Here is a 23597-nt window from a genome sequence, read left to right as displayed (position 1 = left end):
TAAATTATACTTATTTTATTTTTCGTCTTTACAATATTTTAGGTAATATTTTCTTTTACTGCTGAGAACGTTATAAAAAAACAAAACAAGTATAATTTGTAATGATTAAAAGTAAAAAAAGAAGTTTGAAAGGATAAAAAATAAAAAATACTAAACTAAAGACTAAAATGTATTTAAATCTTAAATTAATCATACTAAAAAAGATGGGAATACTTTGCACCAATAACAATGATCCCCCGAGAAAAAATCATACTCAAGAACAGTTGCATGTATGAGTAGGACCTTGAATTCATAGTAAGTGAAGTATGAAATTAATAGACATATATAGAAGCCTATCTTACAGGAGAAATAGGGAAAGTAAACAAAAGTTGACAAAATATGGCAGGGTGCAATCTCTGTACTCAGAGTACCTGTATGCATACTAAATAGTCCATAACATAGTACTGAGGGGAATACTTAAATGAATTCCCTCCATTGAATTCTGCATACTTCATAGGCTTTAGCATTCCTATATATCATTCTAGATGTCAAATACAAACAATAGGAAATCTAAGTCTTTCTCCTTCTTAAGCTTAAACTCTTCAACTGCACAAGAGTACAAGATAAAAGAACAAGCATTAGATTTATGTTTGTTCATTAATTCCAAATAAACAGTGAGTCAAGTCTCCATGGGACACACAAATATGCCTGTCAACGGACAAAATAACTTGAATATTAAAACATAACTTTTGCAATGCAAATTAGTTCGGATCTGTATATATTTTGTATTTTATATTAGGACTTGTTTACTCATTCACTTCCCATTATCCCTTCTCTTTGTTTTACGAAATCAAGTCATGGTGCGGGTATACTAACTCAAGCTATTATTGAAACTGAATTTCAATTTATGTTGAGAAAACATTTATTTAAAGCCAACTAAAGCAATTCATTAGCCATATGTTTTTTTTTCTTCATTTATATAAATCCCAATTTCTTTTACGAATCATCTTTACTAGAGGTTCAATTCTCCTATTATTACCTTTTTTAATTGACATGTTATGACTATTGGGATTTTCTGAAATCATAATTGTAGTTGACTCTTTTGTGTGAAGAACAACTATGTCCACAAGCCTGTCCCTTTGTATCTTGAAAGACTCATTTGTAATAATTTTTTTGTTTTTTTATGTATAGAAATTGAACTCAGCTATGATGACTCTTATAAGATTTGTTAATAGGTAGTAACTAGTGATTTAAGCATTAAGAAATTAAAAACAAATACATATCAAGTAATAGAATGAATGTGAAACCTAGCAAGGGAGAAACTTACACAAATTGAAGGGACATGTTGTCTTGTCCGGCATACTGATTATTATTAGGTTGTAATCCAGTTACTTGGAAGAAGCCGCGGGAGTCAAACTGAGATTGCATCGATTCATAGCTTATGCTTCCAGACAACCCGTTAACATTATGGTGACTCCTCTCACCTGCTGCTATCTACACACTCAAAAAAAAAAGAAAATTGATAATGAAACTACAATACAAACTTCATACATATAAGAGAGAGTGAGTGAGAGTGAGTGTAGATTGATGATAGATAGAATGACAAACCTTTGCTCTAAGAAGCTGATTGTCATTGTTCAAGTGTATCTCCTGTGAAATGTACATATTAGTTACTATATATACTTTGAAAGCCATTGTAGAAGAAATTTTGTATACCCCCTCTCCCAAAAAAAAAAACGCAAATTAAAATTATAGGCATCTATATATAGATTTATTTCGGGATATGGATGAACATATAGTCTAAGCCAAAGTTTCATCATATACAAATTGTCAAACTTTACACCGTCTACAATGTTGTGATATGGTTAGTTGTCAGTCTCTCACATATTTGCTTTAAATTTGCTATTTTATTGTGAAGTTTTTTTTTTAGTTAGAGGGTTTTAATAACATTCCGATTAATTTTATTTTTTCTCACGAAAAACTACTTGAAAATACTGAAAAATGTTTGCTTAGAAATAGTATAAAATAAATTAAACTAAATATATCTATAGCCTATAATATTATAAAGTGTATAAATAGAAAATTCCATACTCAAAAATTAATAATTATGTGATCAAATTCTGTTTTATTTATTCGTGACAACATTTGCAGCTACAATTCACAGTTATATTTTATACACAATCCTTACAAATTTTCATTTTTCTTTCTTGATCTTGTTGAGTGGGGGTCTTAGGCCTCATTGAGTTGCATCTTTTTAAGATGATTCATCTTTAGGCTCTAGGAGCTACTCAAGCTATCATGAATAGTACTCATGCAATGGAATGATCTATATATCCTCACTACCATCTTTGGAAATCTCCAAATTTGACCAAGGGGAAATTGACAAACAAACAGAATATGAAAAACAGTTGTAGAGCCCTAATACTGATATTTGTGAAATCTTAACCAGAGACCATGGGGCTAAACTTAAGAAACTTGATTAAATTGTAATGGGAGCCACTTAGATAATAATTGCAAAAAAAATGACCTTAGAAATTAAAACATGAATACAAGGAAAGCATTTACCCTCTTCTTCATGTGCTCAATTTCTGCAAATAGCATCTCATTCTGATGTAGGTGTTTGGGAAGTAGCACATGCAAACAAAGGAAGAAAGGACAAAATTAGATCAACATAGTAAATCTGCGTACTTTATTCTTTCAAAATCATAGAAAGAAACTTCTTGTTACTAGAAATACCTTCTTGGAACGAATTCTGCTGATTCCTTTTTCTAATTTAGTCTCTAGGTTTTTGAGATCCTTGCCATTCATGGTGCTCAAACCCTCACCCATCATTTGACTGCGATTCAAAACATTTTTACCAAATATTGGAATAATACTTGAGATCTCTTCATATGCTTTTTTTTTCAATATTGTAGTTAAATTTTTCTTGTCCTGATCGTAATACATGAATTACTAATGCAACTTGCCTATTGTGATTCTGCAGATTGCTGATTTGTACACGCAGTTTGGCAGCTTCTTGGTGGTAAAACTGAGATTTGAAATCATGGTTAAAAAGTTAGTTTATACTTAATTGCTGTTACAATCAAATTCCTTTTCTGCATGATATTAATTTTATGCATCTATCATTGTTTAATTAGTTTCAAATAAAGTTTCTCTTGAAAAAAATGTAGAGAAGGAATAATGAATTAATACCTGAGCATTAGCCTCAGAAGCAGATTGTCCACCAGTAGATAAATCTGAACTTGCTTTCTTGTACCTCTCAATTGAAGCTTTGACGCTATAATAACAGTAGGATCATTTACAAATTATATTCATTGTGCTACGTGATATGACAATGGCATCATCTAAGTGATAAAAGACTTTTTCTGATCATTGTGAAAGAACATTATATAAGCACAGAAAATAACTTTTTTTTAATCTAATAATCTGCAAGAGCATGACCCTTGTTATAAAAAAAACCTTATATACATTCACAAGTTGTCCTGTTACAAGATTATATATTCATAACCCAAAAGTCAAAGAACATGATTGACGACCAAATTTCCGGTATAGCATTCAATCTCCTTCTCCAGTAACAATTTTTTTTGGAAAATAAAGAAGTTCAGAATGATAAACGAATAATTAGGCTGCCTTAGTCTTACAAAATTTGTAACCATCCTAACTAGGATAGTTATGTTAAAGGCTTTAGGTTCCTTGTGATTATTATTAACCCCTGCAACTTAATTGATTGTAAAAGGATTTTTGTGAATCTTAACTAAATCAAACAGTGCACTAGCTTTCAATATGACTAGACCCGGTTGGACTCCTCTAAAGTGCAACATGTACTTTAAGGATTAAATGCACAAATCCTGACCATTCATATTAATAAATGATTTAGATTGATACACCTCAGTTAAAATTGCCATATAGATTTTTTTATTAAAATAGAAAATGAAAAATCTATTATCGTGTGCTTCATATCATCTTCATGATATGCAAAAGAACAAAAATCCTAAAATCAATTGTTGCGGCATTGTTATTCTAAATCTTGCTTTATCTGAAATTTTCTTACTCCATGTCTTCAACGTGATTTCTCTCTTTCTCCCCCTCTCTCTCAATTAATTCCATACGTGCTTATCACAAAATGAAAAAAAAAAAACAAAAAATAGTTGCATCGACCAATGAGGTCATGCTGGACACAACATCTTCTGGACAGAGGGGCCACTATTTAGTCTTGTACTAATTTCTTTTCTTGATAGCTACTAATTTCTGGTTGCTACTTGGCTCTGAGGTAAATGTATTTTTTTTTCCTTCTCCCGTTATTGGCTTCTACATTGCTGGATAAGTGGTTTGAAGAAAAAAAATTACAATTAAGTGTAGTAAGAAGTTGTAAGATAAAGCTGCAGATTAAGAAGAACAACTTTGTAACAATTGTATTGGGGGATTTTGTTCTTCTGTGTAACCAATGAAGATGATTACGTGAAGCGAGGCAAAATATTCTTTTTATTTTCTATTTTAGTTTAATAAGTTTCATTTTATTAAAGAAAAATTTGATGTGGCAATTTTAATTAAGGTGTGTTAATCTAAATCATTTATTAATATGAATGATTAGGATTTGTGCTCTTTACCATCTAAAGTGCATGAACCCAATCCAGGTTTTTTTTATCTTGTATCCTTAAGCCTCTCGAGGGTAATTAGTAATTGGGAAATCTGAGTGTATAAATTGGTTGAAGAGAAAGAGGAATATTGACAAATTAACTACATTTATCTCTTGGTTTGAGTGTATAAATTACTTGGATAATATTATTAATGAAAAATTATAATATAAGCTAAAATTTATTGATGAATTATATATATATATATATATATATATATATATATATATATATATATATATATATCACACCTCTTGAATTTATATTCCTTTATTCGTTTATTTTATCTCTTTCGTGAAGCTGTCAGCTTTATTAATTGGATTTATATCTTCTACAGTTTATAGTGTAATAGAATAATAAAGTGGAAATAACTAGTAATAAAAATGTAGTTAGTAAATTCTAAAAATTCACAACTGATTAATAACTTTAAATTCTATAAATGCATACAACTAATTTTAAAATCAGTAGGTATTATCATTTTATCACTAACTCTAAGGGATACATTTCAGTCTCTAGAACGTCTTCATCCGAATCTTTCAATTTAACTCGGTTTCTTAGTTTGTGTAAATAAAAAGAAACAAAAAGAAAAGAAATTAAAAAGGAACAACTGTGTTCGATATTAATTTGGGGTTAACCACAGAGCTTGTCCAAGGTTGAAATTAATGTCAAATCATCCAACTGGTTCAGTTAACCGAACCTCAAACGCAACTAAATTCACAAAAGTAATAAACATGATCTCATTATTCAGAAACCTCGACTGGAGGCATAGTCTGATTAGATGTGATAAAAATAAAATCTTAAAATAACAAAATGATTTAGTTTTAATAATAATAATAGAAAATTAGGGATGAAAAAAAAAGGAAAAGAAGAAAACCTTTTCAGTATTGCAATGAATTGATACCTTAATATCCTCGAGCCACTGATTGGCTGCTGCTGCCACGGTGGCACAGGTTCCCACAATATGATTGGTTCAACCATTTCTAGACCTATTTTTTTCTCTGCCACTTCAAGGAAACGCATCTCACAGTGGATAATGCTCTCAACCACACCTCATTGCCCACCTCGATTTCCAACCAACTAAATTTCGTGCAAGATTTTTAAGTCACATTTACTGAATCTGATACCATATATTGTTTAAAAAAAATGGTCTTTTCTGTGTAAAAGTGTGTGTACATCACAGCCGTTCATTTCAGCTACTGGAAATTATCAGCAAGCAAAAGCAGTAGTTGTACACTTTCCTTTGCATGGAAGAAGCCAAAATGCTCAGAACTCTCTCATTGGCCTGGCTCTCTGCTCCCCGATTTATCTCACTCTCTCTCTCTCTCTCATTCAGCTTTAAAAACCCTTCTTTTTCTTTCTCAGACTACAACTTTCACAAATATGTAAAGTTCAAGATCTTGAGCAAATGCAGAGACTCCATAAGCTACCATTGAAATTATGATGATGCAGCGTTTTGGACCCTCATTGTTTCATGACTCTCTTTCATTGTCTTTTGCTGTTTTTCCAAACTATGTAAAAGAATTTTTTTACTCTATGCTGAAGAGAGTTTCCCATAGGAGGGGTGTTGTAGAAGATCCAACTTTAGGGTTCAGATCCAAGAGTTAAAGAGATACCAATTCCATCTTCCAAGTATGACTTGGTTAAACTCTTTCAAAAGTCAAGAACTGAAAAATCACGTGTGACGTGTTCAAAGATTCTTCCAACCAAGACAAAAAAGAAAATCCTAGTCTAGAGTCACCCTTTATTTTCCTTAAAGCCCTAACCATAGTTACCAAACTCCATTGCCTAAAATGGGGAAAATCAACGAGCAATAAATATTAAGAGATTAAATTTGACTATTTTCTGGTCATGCTGAGAAGAGAAAACGGTTTCTTTCTTTCTTTTTTCTTCTCCCTTGACTAATTAGCTATGCTCAGCTCATGTATTAGTCCCTAATAAAACCCTAATTTCTAGGGTTATTTTTAACCCATTACGAGATCTTGCAAGTGGGTGTCAAATGTCAATGTTTCTGAGAAGATTTTGTTGTGATGGATTACAAAAAGCCGTTTTATTTTTTTTACTCGTTTCTTTATTCCGTTTAACTCATTGAGTCATTGACAATTTGTTGAAAGTGTACTTGATTTTTTTTCTTTTTTGTCTAATCAACTGGCTTTGTTACTAGGGTAATTGAGCTAATGGAAAGCTTACAGCTTTAGCTTTTAGATGAGTAAAGAAAGAGAGAGAAGGGAAAGAGGAAAAAGGAAACAGAAAGTTTATGAGTTCTAGGGATTGGCTGATCTCACAGACCTTCATAACATCCCCAAATCCTTTCCTCTTGCTACTAGTTAACAACCATAGTGCTTCTATGTCTATCTGGTACACCAGATCTGTGTGCCCACCAAATCAAGAACTAAGAAAATAATTGTCATAAACAGAAGAAGAAAAAAAAACGGAGAATGAGCTTAAAAGCTCATAGAAGGAAAAAGGCCAAAATAGAAGAAACAATTCTTGATGAGTGTTAAAGACAAAAAAAAAAAAAAGACAAGGGAACCGTGATTACAGAAAACAGACAAAGAAAAAGAGGAAAAATTAACTCCATATTCTAACTGCATCACAAAAGTGATTAGGCTCTTTGAGCTTAACTCCTTCAGAAGATTTTTTTGCACCAGCAAAATTATATAAATTCAATTTTCCCAAAAGAAGCAGCATGAACAATATTTATAACATGGAAAAAACTGAAAAACAAACAGAGGAAAAGAATGAAACGAAAAATTGGGAAGAACACAGAAAGCTTGAAAAATATTTATGAAGAGATTGAAGAAAAGCGTGTACCTGTTATTAGCGTATTCATAGAGGCGGCCACGGTTTGAAAAGACAATTAGAGCAACCTCTGCATCACAAAGCACAGATAACTCATATGCCTTCTTGAGCAAACCATTTCTGCGCTTGCAGAAGGTAACTTGTCGACTGGTGGTGTTCTCAATCCTCTTGATCTCAATCTTCCCCCTTCCCATCTTTCTCTGGGGAGACTCTGATGACATGGATTGGTTTGGAAGAGCCATGTTTTCAAGCTGAATCAAGTAAAAAGATCACATCATTTTATTGTCCTCATAAACACAAACACGCACAAAGTATATATTGACAAAAACACATAAGTAAATTTTTATCTTTCAGCTATTTTTGTCAGGTGAAGAATCTGAAAAGGAAAGAAGAGGAAATGGAAGCTTGGAATACCCCTCAAGGACTTAATCAAGCTGAATCATGTAAAAGATCATATCATTTTATTGTCCTCATATAAACACACACACAAAAAAAAAAGTATATCTTGACAAAACATATTAGTAAATTTTGATTTTTCAGTTATTTTGTCAGGTTAGGGAAAAATCTGAAAAGAAATGTAGAAGAAAATGAAAGCTTGGAACACCCTCTTCACCCCTCAAGAACTTATCCAACATTTAAATCATTAGCTATTTATATATATTTAGCTTCAAAAAGTTTCATTTGCTTGTAATAGCTAGTTTGCAATCTAGTTCATGTGTTGCAAAATCTTGGATTCAAGGGAAATATTTACTCCAAAAAGAGGTGAACCATTGAGAAGACATTTTAGATGATGTTTCAGTATTTTGCTCAACAAACCTGGTGAGCAAACAAAGCGGAGAAGTTATATTCAGGACAGGAGAGCAAGTTCCAGCCCTTAGAAGAATAGTGTGTATATATTTTTCTCACTTTTGTCCACTCAGCAGATCAGGCAGGAGATATCAGAAAATGAAAGCAAAGTGCCCAAAAATGGGTATTTATAAAGTGAAAAACAGCCTTTCTTCCATAATGGTTTATGCATATATGAAACAAAGTGTGTGTGTGTATACACACACTCATCTGCATCTGTGTATATTTTATTCACTTTTCTTTGTTTCTTTTGTTTTTATTTATTGAATCACTTGAGGTGAATCAAATTAATTGAATTTTGTTGACATTTTTTTTATTTTTAAGAAATTCATTCACTAGCTAGTGAGGGAAGTAGGGCATGAGAGAGAGATCTGGAAACAATTATTAATGGGGTGAAAGGGACGTGGAGCGAAGTTGGAAACTTAGAACAAGAGATATTCCATGATATGATTCAGTCAGTGGAACCTCTTTTCTCGATCTCGTGTATCTTGTGTGAGATTTTAAATTGTGGTGGTTGTTTTGTGGCCATTATTTCTTGATATTGTGAAAATTGTGAACAAATATGACTCATGATGTTGCCATTGTAATTGTTGTTGCAGACCGTTTTTAAAATCTTAACCTTGTCCATAACTAATGAGTATGTTGTGTAAACATTGTTTTCTCTCTCTTAAAATTCAGTTTAATTTTTTAAAAAATTTAAAGTAAAGAATAATATAATATGTTGTTAATTGATATCTAGCGTGTTAGTTTACTAAGTATAAAAGTTTTATTCACAATGTCAAATGAATTTTTTTATAAAAAAAAAGTAAAATAAAAACTATTTGTTATGAATAATTTATTTGTGATTGCTCATATTTTTCATTATCTTTTATAATCATTTCTTATTTATATTTATCTTATGTAAAAAATTTCAATTATGTTTTGCGCCTATAAATAAACTACTCCTATTGGAAAGCATATATATATTTTTCATTTTTTCTAAACTCTTGTATTCACTTCTTCTTTATTTTTCTTTGATTCAAATTACATTTTATTTAACATGTTATTTGTATGATTGTCTTTATCTTTCTTCCATGGGTCATTGACAATTGATATTGCAACTTGTAAGGAAATGGATTCAAGAAAATTGTTCTTTTAGACTCATATTTCAAGGTCATATTTTCTCTCTCTCTAATTTTGTTATACATACTATGAATTTGGTATAATATTTGTGTTCTATTTAGGTAATTGTGAATTTGATTATTTGAGAGTCTTGGAGACTCTATCAAGAAGGAATTTTTTAGGATATTTTTCTCACCCGAAATGAGAAAATAATGTTGTAATTGTTGAGGCCTATAGATTTTATTATAATTTGATCTTACCCTAGAGAATCTCATATTCTTTTTAGTTTACATTTCAAGGTAACACCATTCTTATCTTACAACTCATATTATTCATAACTATAATTTGAATAGTTATATTGTTCACATAAATGTGAAATTTATATTTAGACATAATAAGTCTTGAAAACACTATTATATAAAGAAATTTTAAAAATATTTTTGTAAGAGATCCTTAAGACCTTATCAAAGAAAAAAAATTGAAGATTTTTTTTCTTTCACCAGAAATGAGAAAACAATACAAAAAGTAAAAAAGGAAAAAAAAATTCATTCTTGAAGAACAAGAATAGAAAATATTGATGCTTTCTCGCTAGAAGTGGGAAAATAATGCAATAAAAAAAAGAGGAAATTTTCATTCTTGAAGAATGTGACATTTTACCGTTTATTAAAATCTCAATTTGTGTATAACAATTTATCCCAATTTTTTTGTAATATCCTAACATGATTAGTCTTGCTTATAGTATTTTTATATGTGTATCTAAATCTCGTAAGATATTGTAATATGTTATTATTAATATTTTATTTGTTAATATATGTTTTGATTTAGGTAATTACATTTGTTAAATATTATTAGAATATTATATATGATTCTTGGGTATATGCAATCTAAATAATTATTTACATATTAACTAATAATTTGAAAATGGGAAATAAAGATAATTATTTATGATACTTATTGTCATATTTATATTGATTAGTATTATCCTTGTGGGTGAATATTTTTACATGTTATATATCATGTGTATGGACGCATAAAAAAACCTATATGTTGTATTGTGAGTATAAATATGCAATATTCATAATCACTAGTTGATGAATATTGTGTCAAAAAAAATTATCAATGATATTATGTTAAAAAGAAAAGTTATCTATTTTCATGCATATAATAGGCTCTTGTTGTAGCAATATCAAAGAAAATAACTTAAAAATATTTGAAGTTTTTCTTATATACTTGTAAAAAAGATAAATCATCAACAATAAATTTATTTATGTTGGGTATGAATCTCGATATGCTAAATCAACAACAATAGATTTATTTATGACTCAATTTGTCAATTGTTATTTTGAATTAATTTTTCCAACATAAGGGGGAGATAGCAAGCAGTTGGAAAAAGGAAATTAGTTGGAATGAATTATCATTATCTTGATCTTCGTACAAAACAATTTGTGAACTGAAAGTTCAAAAGATAATTCATTTACATGTTTAGTCAAAATAAGTGGCTAAATCATATGTATCAACGATTAATGCTCCAATAAAATTTGATGTCTCTGTTGGACAATATAGCAAAATAGGTCTTAGAAACACATGAAGCGAGCTAGACACGTTGATTCCAAAGATAAACATCTTCAATTAAGGAAATGAGTTAAAAGTAAGATGATCAAATTGAGGTTATGAGAATGCTGAATGATTTCTCTAACATAATTATATATTTTAGTTATGGAAGAACTCAGGTATTTGGAATTAGTTAAAATAAAGAGATATCATATTATGTCATGAATAGAATATGATAGAACCAAAATAAAGCTAACATTGGCAATGTATTTGCATATAATATAGTGTTAAATGTAATAAATGATCATAATAATAATGAGGATTAAGAGTAAGTTTACAAGGATTGTAGACAAAGAAATTATTGGCCAAAATAGAAATAGCCAATTGAGGCAAAAGTATACTTGTTTCCCAAAGCGAATGATTGTTAGACGTATAGTATATACACTTGAAGATGTAAAAGACGATTATGTTTTTGGACATATAGTCTATTCACCCGAAAATGAAATTTTGGACATATAGTTGTTCGTGTATCGACAAGTGTACCGATTCGCACAAATAGTATAAAACGATAAGACCAACTATTGTATCCTCAGGGAATTTGTTTCACTTAGACATTGTACATTCAGTATGCAAACATTTGTATGGATTCAAAGCAAAGCAAATATCAAGTTGAATTCTTTACTAAAGTCTATTGGAATATAAACTAAATATCTAGAATTTTGGAAGTGAAAACTATAAAATAAAAAGCGTTGGGTCGTTCTACTGAATTTCTCTTGATGTTAATGTGTATTTTTCTCTATTTAACGTTATCCTAGTGTTCTTATACTGAGAAACTACTCAAACCAAGATCCCTCTAGTGAATGAGTCTAACTCTCTTTAAACTTCATCATTGATCCCTCAACAAACTTAGTCTAAAAGAGTTGCATTAAGTCTACAACATAATATGAACTAGATCACCGCACTTCATTCCTAAACATACAGATTTCTAGCTTGCTCTACCAAGTTCTAAGGCTTTAAAGCATTTTCCAATGCTAAAAATCCTAACTATACATACAAATGGATGGTCAAGCCACAAGCATGTAAAATAAGCATAAATAGAAGCAATGAACACATAAAAATAACATTAAATAAATAGTAAAAGAGTTTTACATCAAGGATCAGCAGAACTCCCCAACCAAGAGGCTTAGTCTTCCATTACAAGTAATGCAATCTCTCAATACAAGGAAGGAATAATTTTGGGTGAAAGAAAAGGACAAAGGATGGTTGAGGATGTCTCCTACAACCTCTAAATCCTAGACTTCACTCATTCTACCCTAAGCTCTTTCAGCTGCCTTCCTTTTATCTTCTCAGCTTCCTCTGGTGTTCTCTCTAACTCTATCAAAAAGACTCTTCTTTATTTCTGCCAAATTCAGTGTTTTAAATCAGCTTTCGAAGGCTCGCTAAGCAAGAGTAAGTGAATTTTGACTTAGCGAGATTAGGCGCACTAAGCGCGAGAAGAGACAACGACCTCGTTGGACGGGCTGGCTGCGCGCTGGGCAAGCACATCTATGACTGATCCTCTTCTAGGATTTCCCAACCCGCTAAGTGAGGTGTAAGCCTCACTTAGTGGATGTCACTCGCTGAGTGGATTCGCCTCGCTGAGCGAGTCATCAGCTACTTGAACTTTCTCTTCTTTGGCCTGAAATTGAGTTGGATTCAACATTAATTCACAAAATGGGAGTATTTACTCTATAAAATCACACTAAACAGAAAAATATGTATAATTCCTACAAAAAGAATCATAAATTGGAGGTAACACGCTATTTCCTTGCAAATATTCAATATAAAACTACTCATGAATAGCAATTAACAATAGTCCATATACTTGAAGACACAAAACTAGTTAGATTTTTGGACTTGTAGTCCATATACTTGAAGATATAAAATTTATTATATTTTTTGACTGGTTGGTTATACACTTGAAGATGTTAAACCTGCAATCCATATCAAGTCATGCAAGGTATAATCAACTTAGTGAGTATTTGCTATGTATTTTCACGAAAATTTGAAAATAGAATTTTCATAATTGTTATTTATGTAGATGACATAAATATTATCGGAACTTTTGAAGAGCTTTCAAAAGCTATAGATTGATTAAAGAAATAATTTGAGATGAAGGACTTAGGAAGCACAAAGTTCTATTTGGAAAATTGAATATTTAAAAAATAAATTTTTTGTGCACCAAGAAACTTATATAGTAGAGCTGCTTAAAAAATTTTATAAGAAAAATCATATTCATTGTACATTCCAATGATTGAAGGTCTTTACATGTAAACTAAGATCCTTCTAGATCTTGAGAAAAAAATGAAAAAGTACTTGATCATGAAGTACCATGTCTTAGTGTTATTGAAACACTAATGTATCTTATTATGCATATACGACTTAATATATCATTTATTACTAATTCACTAGCAAAATATAATTCTTCACTAATACGAAGATATTTAAGCATGTACTTCGTTATTTTAGAGGTTATTAGTTAGATCCTCATATAATGATATATCATAAGTTTATATTAAGTGATACAATAATTCCATGACAATATGTGAAATAAGCCAAAATAGGCACATCAACTAATTACGCAGAAGTTTTAGCTCAACATGAGGAAAAATAGCATTGATGATCACATATCAAGACAATATTATATATATTGCTTGATTGAAAGAATGATACATTAAAAGAGATAGAATAAAACATATTTCACCAAAGTTTTTTTTTTCACCTATGATCTCCAAAACAATGATGACATAAATGTTTAACAAGTTTGTTTGCGTAAGAATCTAAAAGATTTCTTTACAAAGTCATTACCAATGAATTTTTTTGAACAATTGACTCACAAGATTGTATTTCATTATTTTAGAGAAGATTGTCTACATAAGGCAGAGAAATAAATATGTGTTTTGTCTTGTTGGATTTTTCTGACAAGACTTTTAATGAGGTAGGTGATTAATTATAAAATGATATATTCTTTTTCCTTTACTAATTTTTTATTCTACAAGATTTTTTCTAATAAGATTTTAACTAGACGCATTCTTAGATAATGGACATTCAAGAGAAAATGTTATGAATAATCTATCTATTCATATATTTCATTATCTTTTATAATCTTTCTTTAATTTATTTATATTTATCTTTTTTAATTTTCTCAATTATATTTTGTACATATAAATAGACTATTCCTATTAAAAATATATACACAATTATTATTCTCTCTAAATTTTTATATTCTCTATTTTTTTAAAATTTTCTTTTAAGTTATATTTTATTTAATACTATTCACAATTGTGAAATAAACCTTTTGAAACTTTGCCAATAAAAAATACATTAAGTAAAAATATGTTTTTTCTGTCCTATTTCATGTGTACGTTAACTTGAGTTTAAACACTAGTCAATTAAAAATTGTAGAGTTCTAAATATGCTTCATTTTTTTTTATAAATAGTAACATACTATCAATTAAGCGTGTAAATTAACAAACCTGAATTATTCAACATAATCAAAACTCTCCAGTTTGAATTCTAAATAAGTAGTTTTGATTTATACCAATAACATAATTAATTACAATTTTTTTAAAAATAAATTATAAGAAACAATTATATAAGGTTTTAAAAATAGGGAACAAAAGAAAAATAAGGTGTTTTTTTTTTTTTTAATTACAAATACGATTGGAAAAAGAAGATAGAAAATGAAAATAGGCGTGTTCCTGTTCCAAGTATAATTTCCTTTAACTTCTACACATATTTAATGCAATATGTTCCAAATTTTCCATTTTGGGTATTCTACATACAAGGGCTTCAAACAATTCTCATTCTTAATTCCAAGTATCGTATTAGCTTTTCTAACAAACTGACAATCATGAACAACGCGGTTTTATTCTTTTTAGTCCTTTGTGAAGGTTCTATCTTTCTACTAATATTTACAATGACTACCATATTAAACCTCTCCTTAAATATATATGTTTAATCTTGGAATTTGTATTAGTTATACTGTAGGACATCTTTCGTCGTCATTGTCATTGACAGCACATTGTACCTCTATGCGGTGACCCAAAAGTTGAAGGCAACTGCCATGTCAATGTGACAACCTGATTTAATTCATCTCCTCAACTCCTTCTTCTGCTGTTTCTTGTTTGCTGACAAGCAATGTAGCTCACCCTTGTTTATTATACTGATATTATTTGCATGATCTATGTAAAATCAAATTTTAGTTTTTTTTTTTTTTTATCTTTAACATACTTTCATAAGTAAAGTAATCCACTGGGTTAGTGACCAGGGTTAGGATAAATAGATGAGGATTCAATCCTCATATTGTTGTTAATGTATAAAATAGTAAACATATTTTTGACAAGTTTTTACACAACGGAAATTATTATACATATTTAAAATTTTAAATAATTTAATTATAATACACCGTTAACTAATTAAAACTTATTTTTAAGTAAGACTTTTATAGTGGTTATTATAAAAATTAATAATTCTTAATTATAGGATAAGTTGTGATTAGATATTACAGTTTCAATTTATTTCAATTAAAATTTAAATATGTATTTTCATTTTTTTTGTTTCATACTTTATTTTATATGCATGCTCAAATTTTAGTTTTCTATTTTAACATACCTTGATAAGCGTATGCAGAATGAAAATTATTATCCATATTTAAATTCTCAAAAAAATTTTAAAAAATCTCATAAAATTAACAATTTTCTTCTTCTTTATGAGCAACAGCATCGTTTGTTGTTAAAATCTAAAATAAATCAAACCTTGTTTTCAAGAATGTATATTTGTTTCATATAAACAAATATGAATGTTTTTTATGCTAGACATAAATGTTATTAGATAATTTCAAGTTGATTATCTATGTGCCAAAAAGTACTGTAATGGTTTACAAGACAATTTCATCTCCTAAGCTGTATTTGGTTTAGAAGAGAAAACTATAATAGATAAAAATTGAAGAGATAATTTAAAAAAAAAAAAAGAGAAATGAAGAGATATGTTTGATGGTCTGGTTTAAGAAAAATATGTGAGAAATAGAGTAAATAATATTGTAAAGGTGTTTAGTACATATGAGAAAGAGAGAATTAAACCTGACACAATAATATTATTGGGTGTTTATGTTATTCGGCCTGAGTAAAGGTGACAAAAATGGATTGAGCTAGTCCAATCAATCCAAATCCATCCGATGATGAAACATTGAACTTTGAGTTTAAATTTTTTAATTCAAATTAAATGGAGATTTTTTGTTCTAACCAATCATGATTCAATGTGGGCTAAATCCACAAAATCTATTAAAAGTCTGAGTATTGGGTCAGATAAATCCAAACTTATTTTTATCCGACCCATTATAATCCATATCTCGAATCCGACCGGCCCGTATTGGGTCAGATAATCCCTTTTGTCCCCTATAGGTATGATAATCAAAGAAAATCGATTTTTTTCCCCTAAACAATTGATTTTTTAAGGTTACTATTATCTTTTTACCAACAACTTTAAACTCCCACTTAGTGCTACCCCTATTCCAAAGACGGACATTTTAAGCTATGAATCCCACAAATTATAACTTTACTCTCTCCAAAATCATGCCAACCAAACTCGGTCCCCATTACCGTTGTTTGTCCCTTATTTCTGTCTTGCAAATCGAACACAGCGTTAATTCCTCAACGTTGATTAGGGTGGATTGTTTCATTCTAATTTTATTCAATGTTTGACAAATGGAGTCCTTTCTAACAATAGTTGATTTGATCTTGGCTATTTGATTTGACAAATGGAGTCATTTCTAACAATAATTTTGTGTGCTAAAATCGAGTGATATGACATATAGAGTCATTTCTAACAATAGTTGATTTGATCTTGGCTATTTGATTTAATTCTTTTTACAGAAGGTATAGCTTATCCCAACCTGAGTTTACCATCCATCCACGTCCCAACTACGCATGCAACTCCCACATATTTCACTTGATTGGACATAGCAAGTGAAATTGTCTAGTGGGTACAGTTTGGTCTATTCATGGATTGTGCCTCATCACTCATTGTGGCACAGAACACCTATCCACACCTATTGGCAAACATGTTAAACAAGCATTTAAAGGCTGTTACGTAGCAAGTACATGTTACCTATATATTAGCCATGGTCCATGGACACCGAGAAAGCAGGCTTTTTTTACATAAATGGGTAATTTTTTTTTATAAAAAAATAGATTTTGAAAATATTATAAGTATAAGTAAATTATATTCTAAAACATGACTATATATAAAGAAAATCATATTTTAAAACATAATTTTAAAAAGTCAAATTAAAAAAATACTTGAATCGTGTTTCAAAACATGATTTCAAGAATTATTTTTTTTAAAATAAATTATGAAGTTGTGATTACAATAATAACTTTAGTCTTTTTTTAAAAAAAAATATTGAAATTTTATTTTAAATCACAACTTTAATCTTTTTTTAAAAAAAAAATTATTTGAAATATTAAGTCAACATTAACTTATGGAAAGACCAATATGTGAAATATCCTCTTACAAATAATTTTATTTTTCATGTATTTATAATATATTTCATGTTAATTTTTATTACATTTCTATGACTAATTTTCTATTTTTTATATTATTACCATTTTAAAAATAATTAATATTTCAACAAATTAAAAAAGTACTCATTAAATAATTATCACATTTATAAAATAATAAAAATATATACAATTATACGTACAATATATTTCATAGACAACACTAATACCTATTGCATAAAAAATAAACGCCACTTTCATATTTCAAATAAAAAAAAATTATAGTCATGATTTAACAAACGAATTCAATATTTAAAAAAAAAAAACAAAAGGCTAAAGTCGGGATTTTCATGTTCATATTTTTTTTAAATAATACTTGAAGTCGGATTTTAAAACATGATTTTAGTATTTTTTATAAAAAAAAAGATTGACTTTCTAAAATGATGTTTTCAAACACGTTTTTTTATATGAAGTCGTATTTTAAAATACCACTTATCCATATTCATAATATTTTCAAAATCCACCGATTGTTGTATTTTTTTTTTTTTTAATTTACCCATTTGTGTAAATAAGCCGAGAAAGTACCACCAACACTCCGCAATTATAGTTCATACGGTAGAATTGATTAATTAGTACAAATTTTAACAGTAGTAATAGTACCCATTAAGTATTATTATAGTGGTTCTCCAATCAAAATTATTATATCATCTTAGTAATTGCTAATTTCATCTAGTAACCAAAAGCGTGAAACCAGATGAAATATTGATTTTAATTGGAAAATTGTACTACTTTTTTTTTTGGTGATATGGAAAATTGTGCTACTAATATAACAAAGTTTGATCTGTTTAACCATTTATTCCCTTCTTCTTATTGTCCGTTTGCTAACTTTGCTGCTTTAGGTCTACATAAGTCATCAATGTTGGTTTCAGTGATTGGGCATTTGGGCTTAGTTTAGTAGTTAATCAATAAAGAGTTTAAATTACGGTAGCCGCAGTTATTAATCATCATGTTGTCATTTTTTTTATATGAAAGATGTTGGGATAACGAAATTATCGATTGTGTTAATCATCACAATAATGACAGTTCAAGTAACGTGCCACACTGCCACACCCCACGTCATTGACGAATTGAAATTTGAAGGTTCTGTTGATATTTAAATTAATTGGTCATAAGAGAATTATTTTGTTCATAAAAAGAAAAAGGAAGAAATATCTAAAAAATATTTTTATGTCAAACTAGTTTAAACTTTATAGAAGATTGGTTTTATTTACAACTCGATAGATACATAAACAAAACAGAAACATGAATTGGTGAGAGAGAAAAAAAGAGAACAAAATATATATAAAAGTGTTATAAGTTATATGATGTGATACGAGAAAAGAGATAAAAAAAAAAATATGATGGGTGTTGATTAAGTACTTAAAAAGAATATATTCATATATCATTGTTCTTTGAGATTAACTGCTTTTTTTTTTGTGCTTCGGCTCGTGCATAAGAAACAGTGTACAGTTACAGTTCTTATTCAAGGAAACCTGGTTTTAATGGACTAGTTAGTTTATTTTAGGAATTGATTAATTTAACTAAAATCATGCCATGATGAACCATAAACCAGATTGAACCACATGGAGCTTTGCCCCATCCAACATCATTGCAACTGCTCTGTTCCGCTGTGACATTATCTTTATCTAATCCATACTACCACCTTCCACAACGGAGATTTTTGGTATAATACAGGTCTAATAGTTTTGTTTATTTTTTTTTCAAACAGATATATCTCATGGAAACCTTTTACTCTTCTATTAGCCCTGCCCTCCTTGGGGTATTTTAAGGATAAAGAAGCTCTAGTGAAGCAAAAGCGGCTTTGGTGCATGAAGCAATACCTAAAGAGACCTAGTGTTGCTACTTGTATTAAGGCTCTTGGCATATATACAATCAAACTAGTATCACAATATTTGATTACACAACTGTACAGAGCTGCAGTATGCATGCATATTGTTATAACTTAGTGTATACTAGTAGCATACTTTCTCTTGTTAGTTAAAGTTCACTCAAGTATGATTAGCTTGAGGATGAGACCTACCAAATGAGATGTATATATTTAATGAGACTTACATGAATTTGACCCTATAGAAAATACTAGGTTGAAAATAGAGTACGAGAGATTTTGTTGCAAGCATTTCTCTTGCTGCAACAAAACTTACTGTATGTATGTAACTGCCCTAATTCTAATTGTCAATAATGTTACAACAAAAGAGTCATGATATTTGGACGCTCAAAATTTGCAAATACTCAACTGGCACTACCCTTTATTACTTCTTATCAAATCACATCACTAATCATATCAATTACTCATCTCTTCTCTTTTCCTATCTCTATGTTGATGTCTACATTCCAAGGGTGTCTAACAATCTCTTACCAACAGCAAAACTTATGCAGATTAATAATGCCTTCATAATTATGGGCCTTAAAAAAGAAGAAACAACAAGAAGTACTAGTGCCTTATTATTTGACATTATTATATATAGAGTTTGGAAATTGGTAAGCAGTAAGCACATAGCAGTAGCACTCAGAAAGACTAAGAAGACAGCTAGAGAGTGTAGAAAACCAAAAACTTAATCAGAGTTGTGGATTTTGCTAATATTGAAGTTAAGAAGTTACTAATTTGGAGTGAGAGTGCATTCAGCAATTTTCTCCCAAGATTTGAGCGTTTTGTCTTCAGTGTCCGTTTTGTATAAGGCAAGGCGCGTAATCTGAAAGGTCAAGCCACCGAGCGTGTCATCGATAGCATTAGCCCTCTCTTGCGCCTTCCGCTTCTCTTCATCGCTCAAATCTCCGTATAGAAGACTCAAGTGTGGCATGTAAGCTGCAAAGGAATCAATCATCAACATTCGCGAATTAAAGTTTCTTTCGAAAACGAAGAATAATTAATTAGAGAAAGAGAAAGGCAATTACGAGTGGAATTGGTGTAACCGAAGTGGGTGCAGCAGTGTGCGCTGGTTTCGAGGAGGTGAGGGTCGGGGCGGAGGAGGAGATACACGCACTGGTAGAAGAAGCTGCCGGCGGCCACGCGGTCCACGGTGACGTGGAAGGGCCTCAGGGCTTGGCACGCCGATCGGAGCTTGGTCACGGCGTCTTCCGGGGTGAGTTTGATGGCTCCGACGACGGTGATGTGGGGGTGGAAGTGGGGCCCGCCGAACTCGGATCGGAGGGCGGTCATGAGGTTAGCGCATCTGGCGCCCACGTCTTCCGGTGGAATCGCCCACACCGAATACACTGCCTGGTTTGCCATAATCGCAACTCAAACTGGAACCAGATTGATTAGGATTTGGAATCGACTGTCTTGGTTAGTTATGCTTGGATCCAACCATGTAATGTGCCATAAGGCATATTCCCAGTATATACTCTATTCTCTCCCACTCACTTTAGAAATCAATATACCATCATCATAATCAAGAATAATGTGAGAGAGAGTTTATAATAAGAGTATGGATAAATTATGTCTCTTGTTAATTAGTCGGATAAATTATGCTGAACATTCAAAATTGGTGAGTTATAATAAGAGTTAAATCTTTAATTATAAAAATTAGTAAAAAATGTGCTAATTGCAAGCAAGAATAATACAGGGGATACAATAATGAAAAAAATATGTTATGGCCAAAACATATTCATATGCAGAATTATAATACTCTAATATTGCAAAACTGAAGTTCTATTTTAAGACCTCACAATCAAACAAAATTTTAAATAAAATAAAATCTGTTAGAACTGTTTAATGAAAAAACTATTCAAATTGAAAAATCAGTGAAAAATGAAACAAAAAAATCATTACCATCATTGCATATGACAAATATTTGTTCATCAACGAGTGAAAATATTCCGTCGCTACTTCTAAGGTCAATTCGGTCGAAAAACACGGAAATAAAATTGTGGCTATTATGCATTTTTGTAATAGTGATTATTCATATTGAGGACGAAATCTGATTAAAAGATGAATACGGGAAGTAGTCGTGAAGGCAAGACAAAGCCAACCAATTGAAAAGGAAAAGAGAAATAGGTGATAAATAAGGGTCTTTTTGGTTTGCATTTTTCTGTTTTTATTTTTTAAAAATTATTTTCATATTAAAATTCTGAAAATATATTTAATTTGATTTCTTATTTTTTGTTTGATATATTGACTTTTTATCTTTTTTATATTTTTAAATTTTCTTAAAATTATATTCATTTTATCCAAGATGAGGTTTATGTTTTCCATTAAAAAAAAAATTTATTGTTTTCATTTTCTGGTTGTTTTTCTGTTTTTATTTTCACTAAAAATATTTTCCAAAATCCAATCAAACACATTTTTATCATAGACAAACCAAACACCCCTAAGCCACTTGTATTCTCCTAAGCCTTAATTAGCCCAACACAAACAAAACATGCAGCCCTGCCTTAGCCCTTACGCTTCACTTGATCGCTTCTCTTCTCCATGCACCAGTTCTCCTTTGCTGCTCTCACGACACTTTGTATGATTTTCTGTACAGTTGTGAACCCTAACGCCTATAGATTTTTTATTATGAACAAAGCTGATCATTGGGGTGCAACATGCTGTTTTCCCTTTTGTCTGATCCTTGGTATTTAGATGATGTTTTTATTTGGCATCACATTATTGATACACATTTACTTTCAACTATCATTTCTTGTGTAACAGTACTGGTTTACTTGGCTCAGACGAAGGAATATCTTTTGCTTGCACGATGAAGGGATTCTGCATATATAGCGCTTCTGTTTTTGCATCGGTCATTCCAAAAAGTCTCTTCCCGTTCTCCCTCCGGAACTTGTCGCGGAAATCTTCTTGTTCCTTCTTGTGAAGACTCTAATGCGATTCAGGTGCAATTGCAAGTCTTGGAATTCCATGTTTTCGATCCTACTTTCGTGAAACTGCACCTTCAAAGATCTCTCAGAGACACTCCAATCCTATTCACGCTAGTCAACTACTCCCATATCCACTTACCAGATTTCCTACACTGCTGCCCCGTAGAATGTTTACTGGAGGAGCCACCATTCACAGTTGATGAATCAAGTACAACTTCCAACTTATTGGGGACTGCAATGGATTGATCTGTTTGAGATTAAAATCTGTAATTCGTGAAGAAGAAGTATTATGGGTCCGATTTTGGAACCCTGCTACAAGGTTAAGATCCAAAAAGTCACCCTGCTTACAAACTCATCCACATCCTAGGACTTTTCTGCATATGGGCTTTGGCTATGACAATTCAAGTGACACTTACAAAGTGGTTGCAGTGGTTGGCGATGGGGAATATTCACCGGAAACAGCAGAAGTGAGAGTTCACTGCATGGGTGATAATTGTTGGAGAAAGGTTGTAAGTTGGAATGGATTTCCCAAACTAATGACAGTTCAAGGATGCCATGGAGGACACTATGTGAGTGGCCATCTTAACTGGGTAGCTGCTGTTAAGTCCAGAGCTGATACTCGCTATCTGTCTTTTGTAATTTGTTCCTTTGATTTAAGGAATGAGACATGCAGATATTTGTTGCCTCTTGAATGCCTTTATACAACCTTGGTGATGCTGGATCTTTACCCAGATCTTGGGGTTTTGAGGGGCTGCCTATGTCTTTCTCATTATTATGGCTACGGAAAACATTTTTCTTTTTGGCAAATGAAGGAGTTTGGAGTTGTAGAGTCTTGGATTTCGTTGCTGAACATTAGTTGTCTTCAACTTCATCTTAGGGATCCATCTCTTCGGATGTCTCCATTGATCATGACTGAAAATGGTGATGTCATTTTTACGGTGATGGACAGATTGCATGGTCTTTTAGTTATTACCTATCACTATAGAGATAGCAGCACGGAGTATGTTAAAATTCTCAACCAAGAACTTTGGTTGAATTCCACTGATTATGTTCAAAGTTTAATTTTCCTTATCGTAATTGGCTTACTCCTCTGTAATGCTTGGCTTATCTGGATTTACGTTAAATCAAGTATTATGTAAAAACAAGTAAGTGGTTTTAGAACCTTGCCAATTTTGCAGTTTGACTTATTTGGTGGCTGATTCTATTTGCTGTTGTTATGATGGTTGTATCAAAATCTTTGGATTAGATGAGGTTATTTTAATTTTCTATTCCTAGACTTGCAATCAACATTAAA

At 30.8% G+C, this 23597-nt stretch overlaps 3 protein-coding genes and 1 long non-coding RNA gene across 5 annotated transcripts; 2 read left to right on the top strand and 2 right to left on the bottom strand.

Annotated features, from left to right (window-relative positions):
• Positions 1-270: 270 nt before the first annotated feature.
• Positions 271-8535, bottom strand: LOC100800107 (floral homeotic protein AGAMOUS). Of its 2 annotated transcripts, XM_006580120.3 has the most exons (9): positions 8229-8535; positions 7425-7663; positions 3172-3256; positions 2946-3007; positions 2716-2815; positions 2545-2586; positions 1588-1629; positions 1307-1473; positions 271-585 (listed from the first exon to the last, which is right to left on the bottom strand). In XM_006580120.3, the coding sequence occupies exons 2-9, from the start codon at positions 7652-7654 to the stop codon at positions 582-584; spliced, it is 732 nt and encodes a 243-aa protein (XP_006580183.1). In that variant the 5' UTR covers positions 7655-7663; positions 8229-8535; the 3' UTR covers positions 271-581. The 2 variants fall into 2 exon arrangements, with proteins under 2 accessions (XP_006580183.1, XP_006580186.1); XM_006580123.4 differs by lacking the exons at positions 7425-7663; positions 8229-8535 and adding an exon at positions 5515-7350.
• LOC121174901 (uncharacterized) lies at positions 1311-3287 on the top strand. Its single transcript, XR_005891541.1, has 2 exons — positions 1311-1449; positions 2963-3287. It is a non-coding gene; the product is annotated as an uncharacterized lncRNA (long non-coding RNA).
• An 11391-nt stretch (positions 8536-19926) lies between the features above and the next one.
• On the bottom strand, positions 19927-20906 carry LOC100799568 (cyclic phosphodiesterase). Its single transcript, XM_003524933.5, has 2 exons — positions 20402-20906; positions 19927-20312 (listed from the first exon to the last, which is right to left on the bottom strand). Exons 1-2 carry the CDS (start codon positions 20736-20738, stop codon positions 20107-20109), a joined length of 543 nt encoding a protein of 180 aa, XP_003524981.1. The 5' UTR covers positions 20739-20906; the 3' UTR covers positions 19927-20106.
• Positions 20907-22683: 1777 nt separating this feature from the next.
• Positions 22684-23442, top strand: LOC102664647 (F-box/kelch-repeat protein At3g23880-like). The gene has a single exon (XM_006580798.1). The coding sequence runs from the start codon at positions 22684-22686 to the stop codon at positions 23440-23442; it is 759 nt and encodes a 252-aa protein (XP_006580861.1).
• The last annotated feature ends 155 nt before the right edge of the window (positions 23443-23597 follow it).

This window comes from Glycine max, chromosome 5 (genome assembly GCF_000004515.6).
Source record: "Glycine max cultivar Williams 82 chromosome 5, Glycine_max_v4.0, whole genome shotgun sequence".
NCBI classification, from domain to species: Eukaryota; Viridiplantae; Streptophyta; class Magnoliopsida; order Fabales; family Fabaceae; genus Glycine; species Glycine max.
This window is presented reverse-complemented; position numbering and strand designations above follow the sequence as displayed.

Excerpts from the sequence above, each read along its gene's own strand:
- LOC100800107 (XM_006580120.3), bottom strand. The coding sequence starts at position 7,654 with ATGGCTCTTCCAAACCAATCCATGTCATCAGAGTCTCCCCAGAGAAAG. Across the intron at positions 2,816-2,945 it reads AATCTGCAGAATCACAATAG|TCAAATGATGGGTGAGGGTT; the intron begins GCAAGTTGCATT and ends TTTGAATCGCAG. Across the intron at positions 2,587-2,715 it reads GCAGAATTCGTTCCAAGAAG|AATGAGATGCTATTTGCAGA; the intron begins GTATTTCTAGTA and ends CACCTACATCAG.
- LOC100799568 (XM_003524933.5), bottom strand. The coding sequence starts at position 20,738 with ATGGCAAACCAGGCAGTGTATTCGGTGTGGGCGATTCCACCGGAAGAC. Across the intron at positions 20,313-20,401 it reads CGGTTACACCAATTCCACTC|CTTACATGCCACACTTGAGT; the intron begins GTAATTGCCTTT and ends ATTCCTTTGCAG.
- LOC102664647 (XM_006580798.1), top strand. The coding sequence starts at position 22,684 with ATGGGCTTTGGCTATGACAATTCAAGTGACACTTACAAAGTGGTTGCA.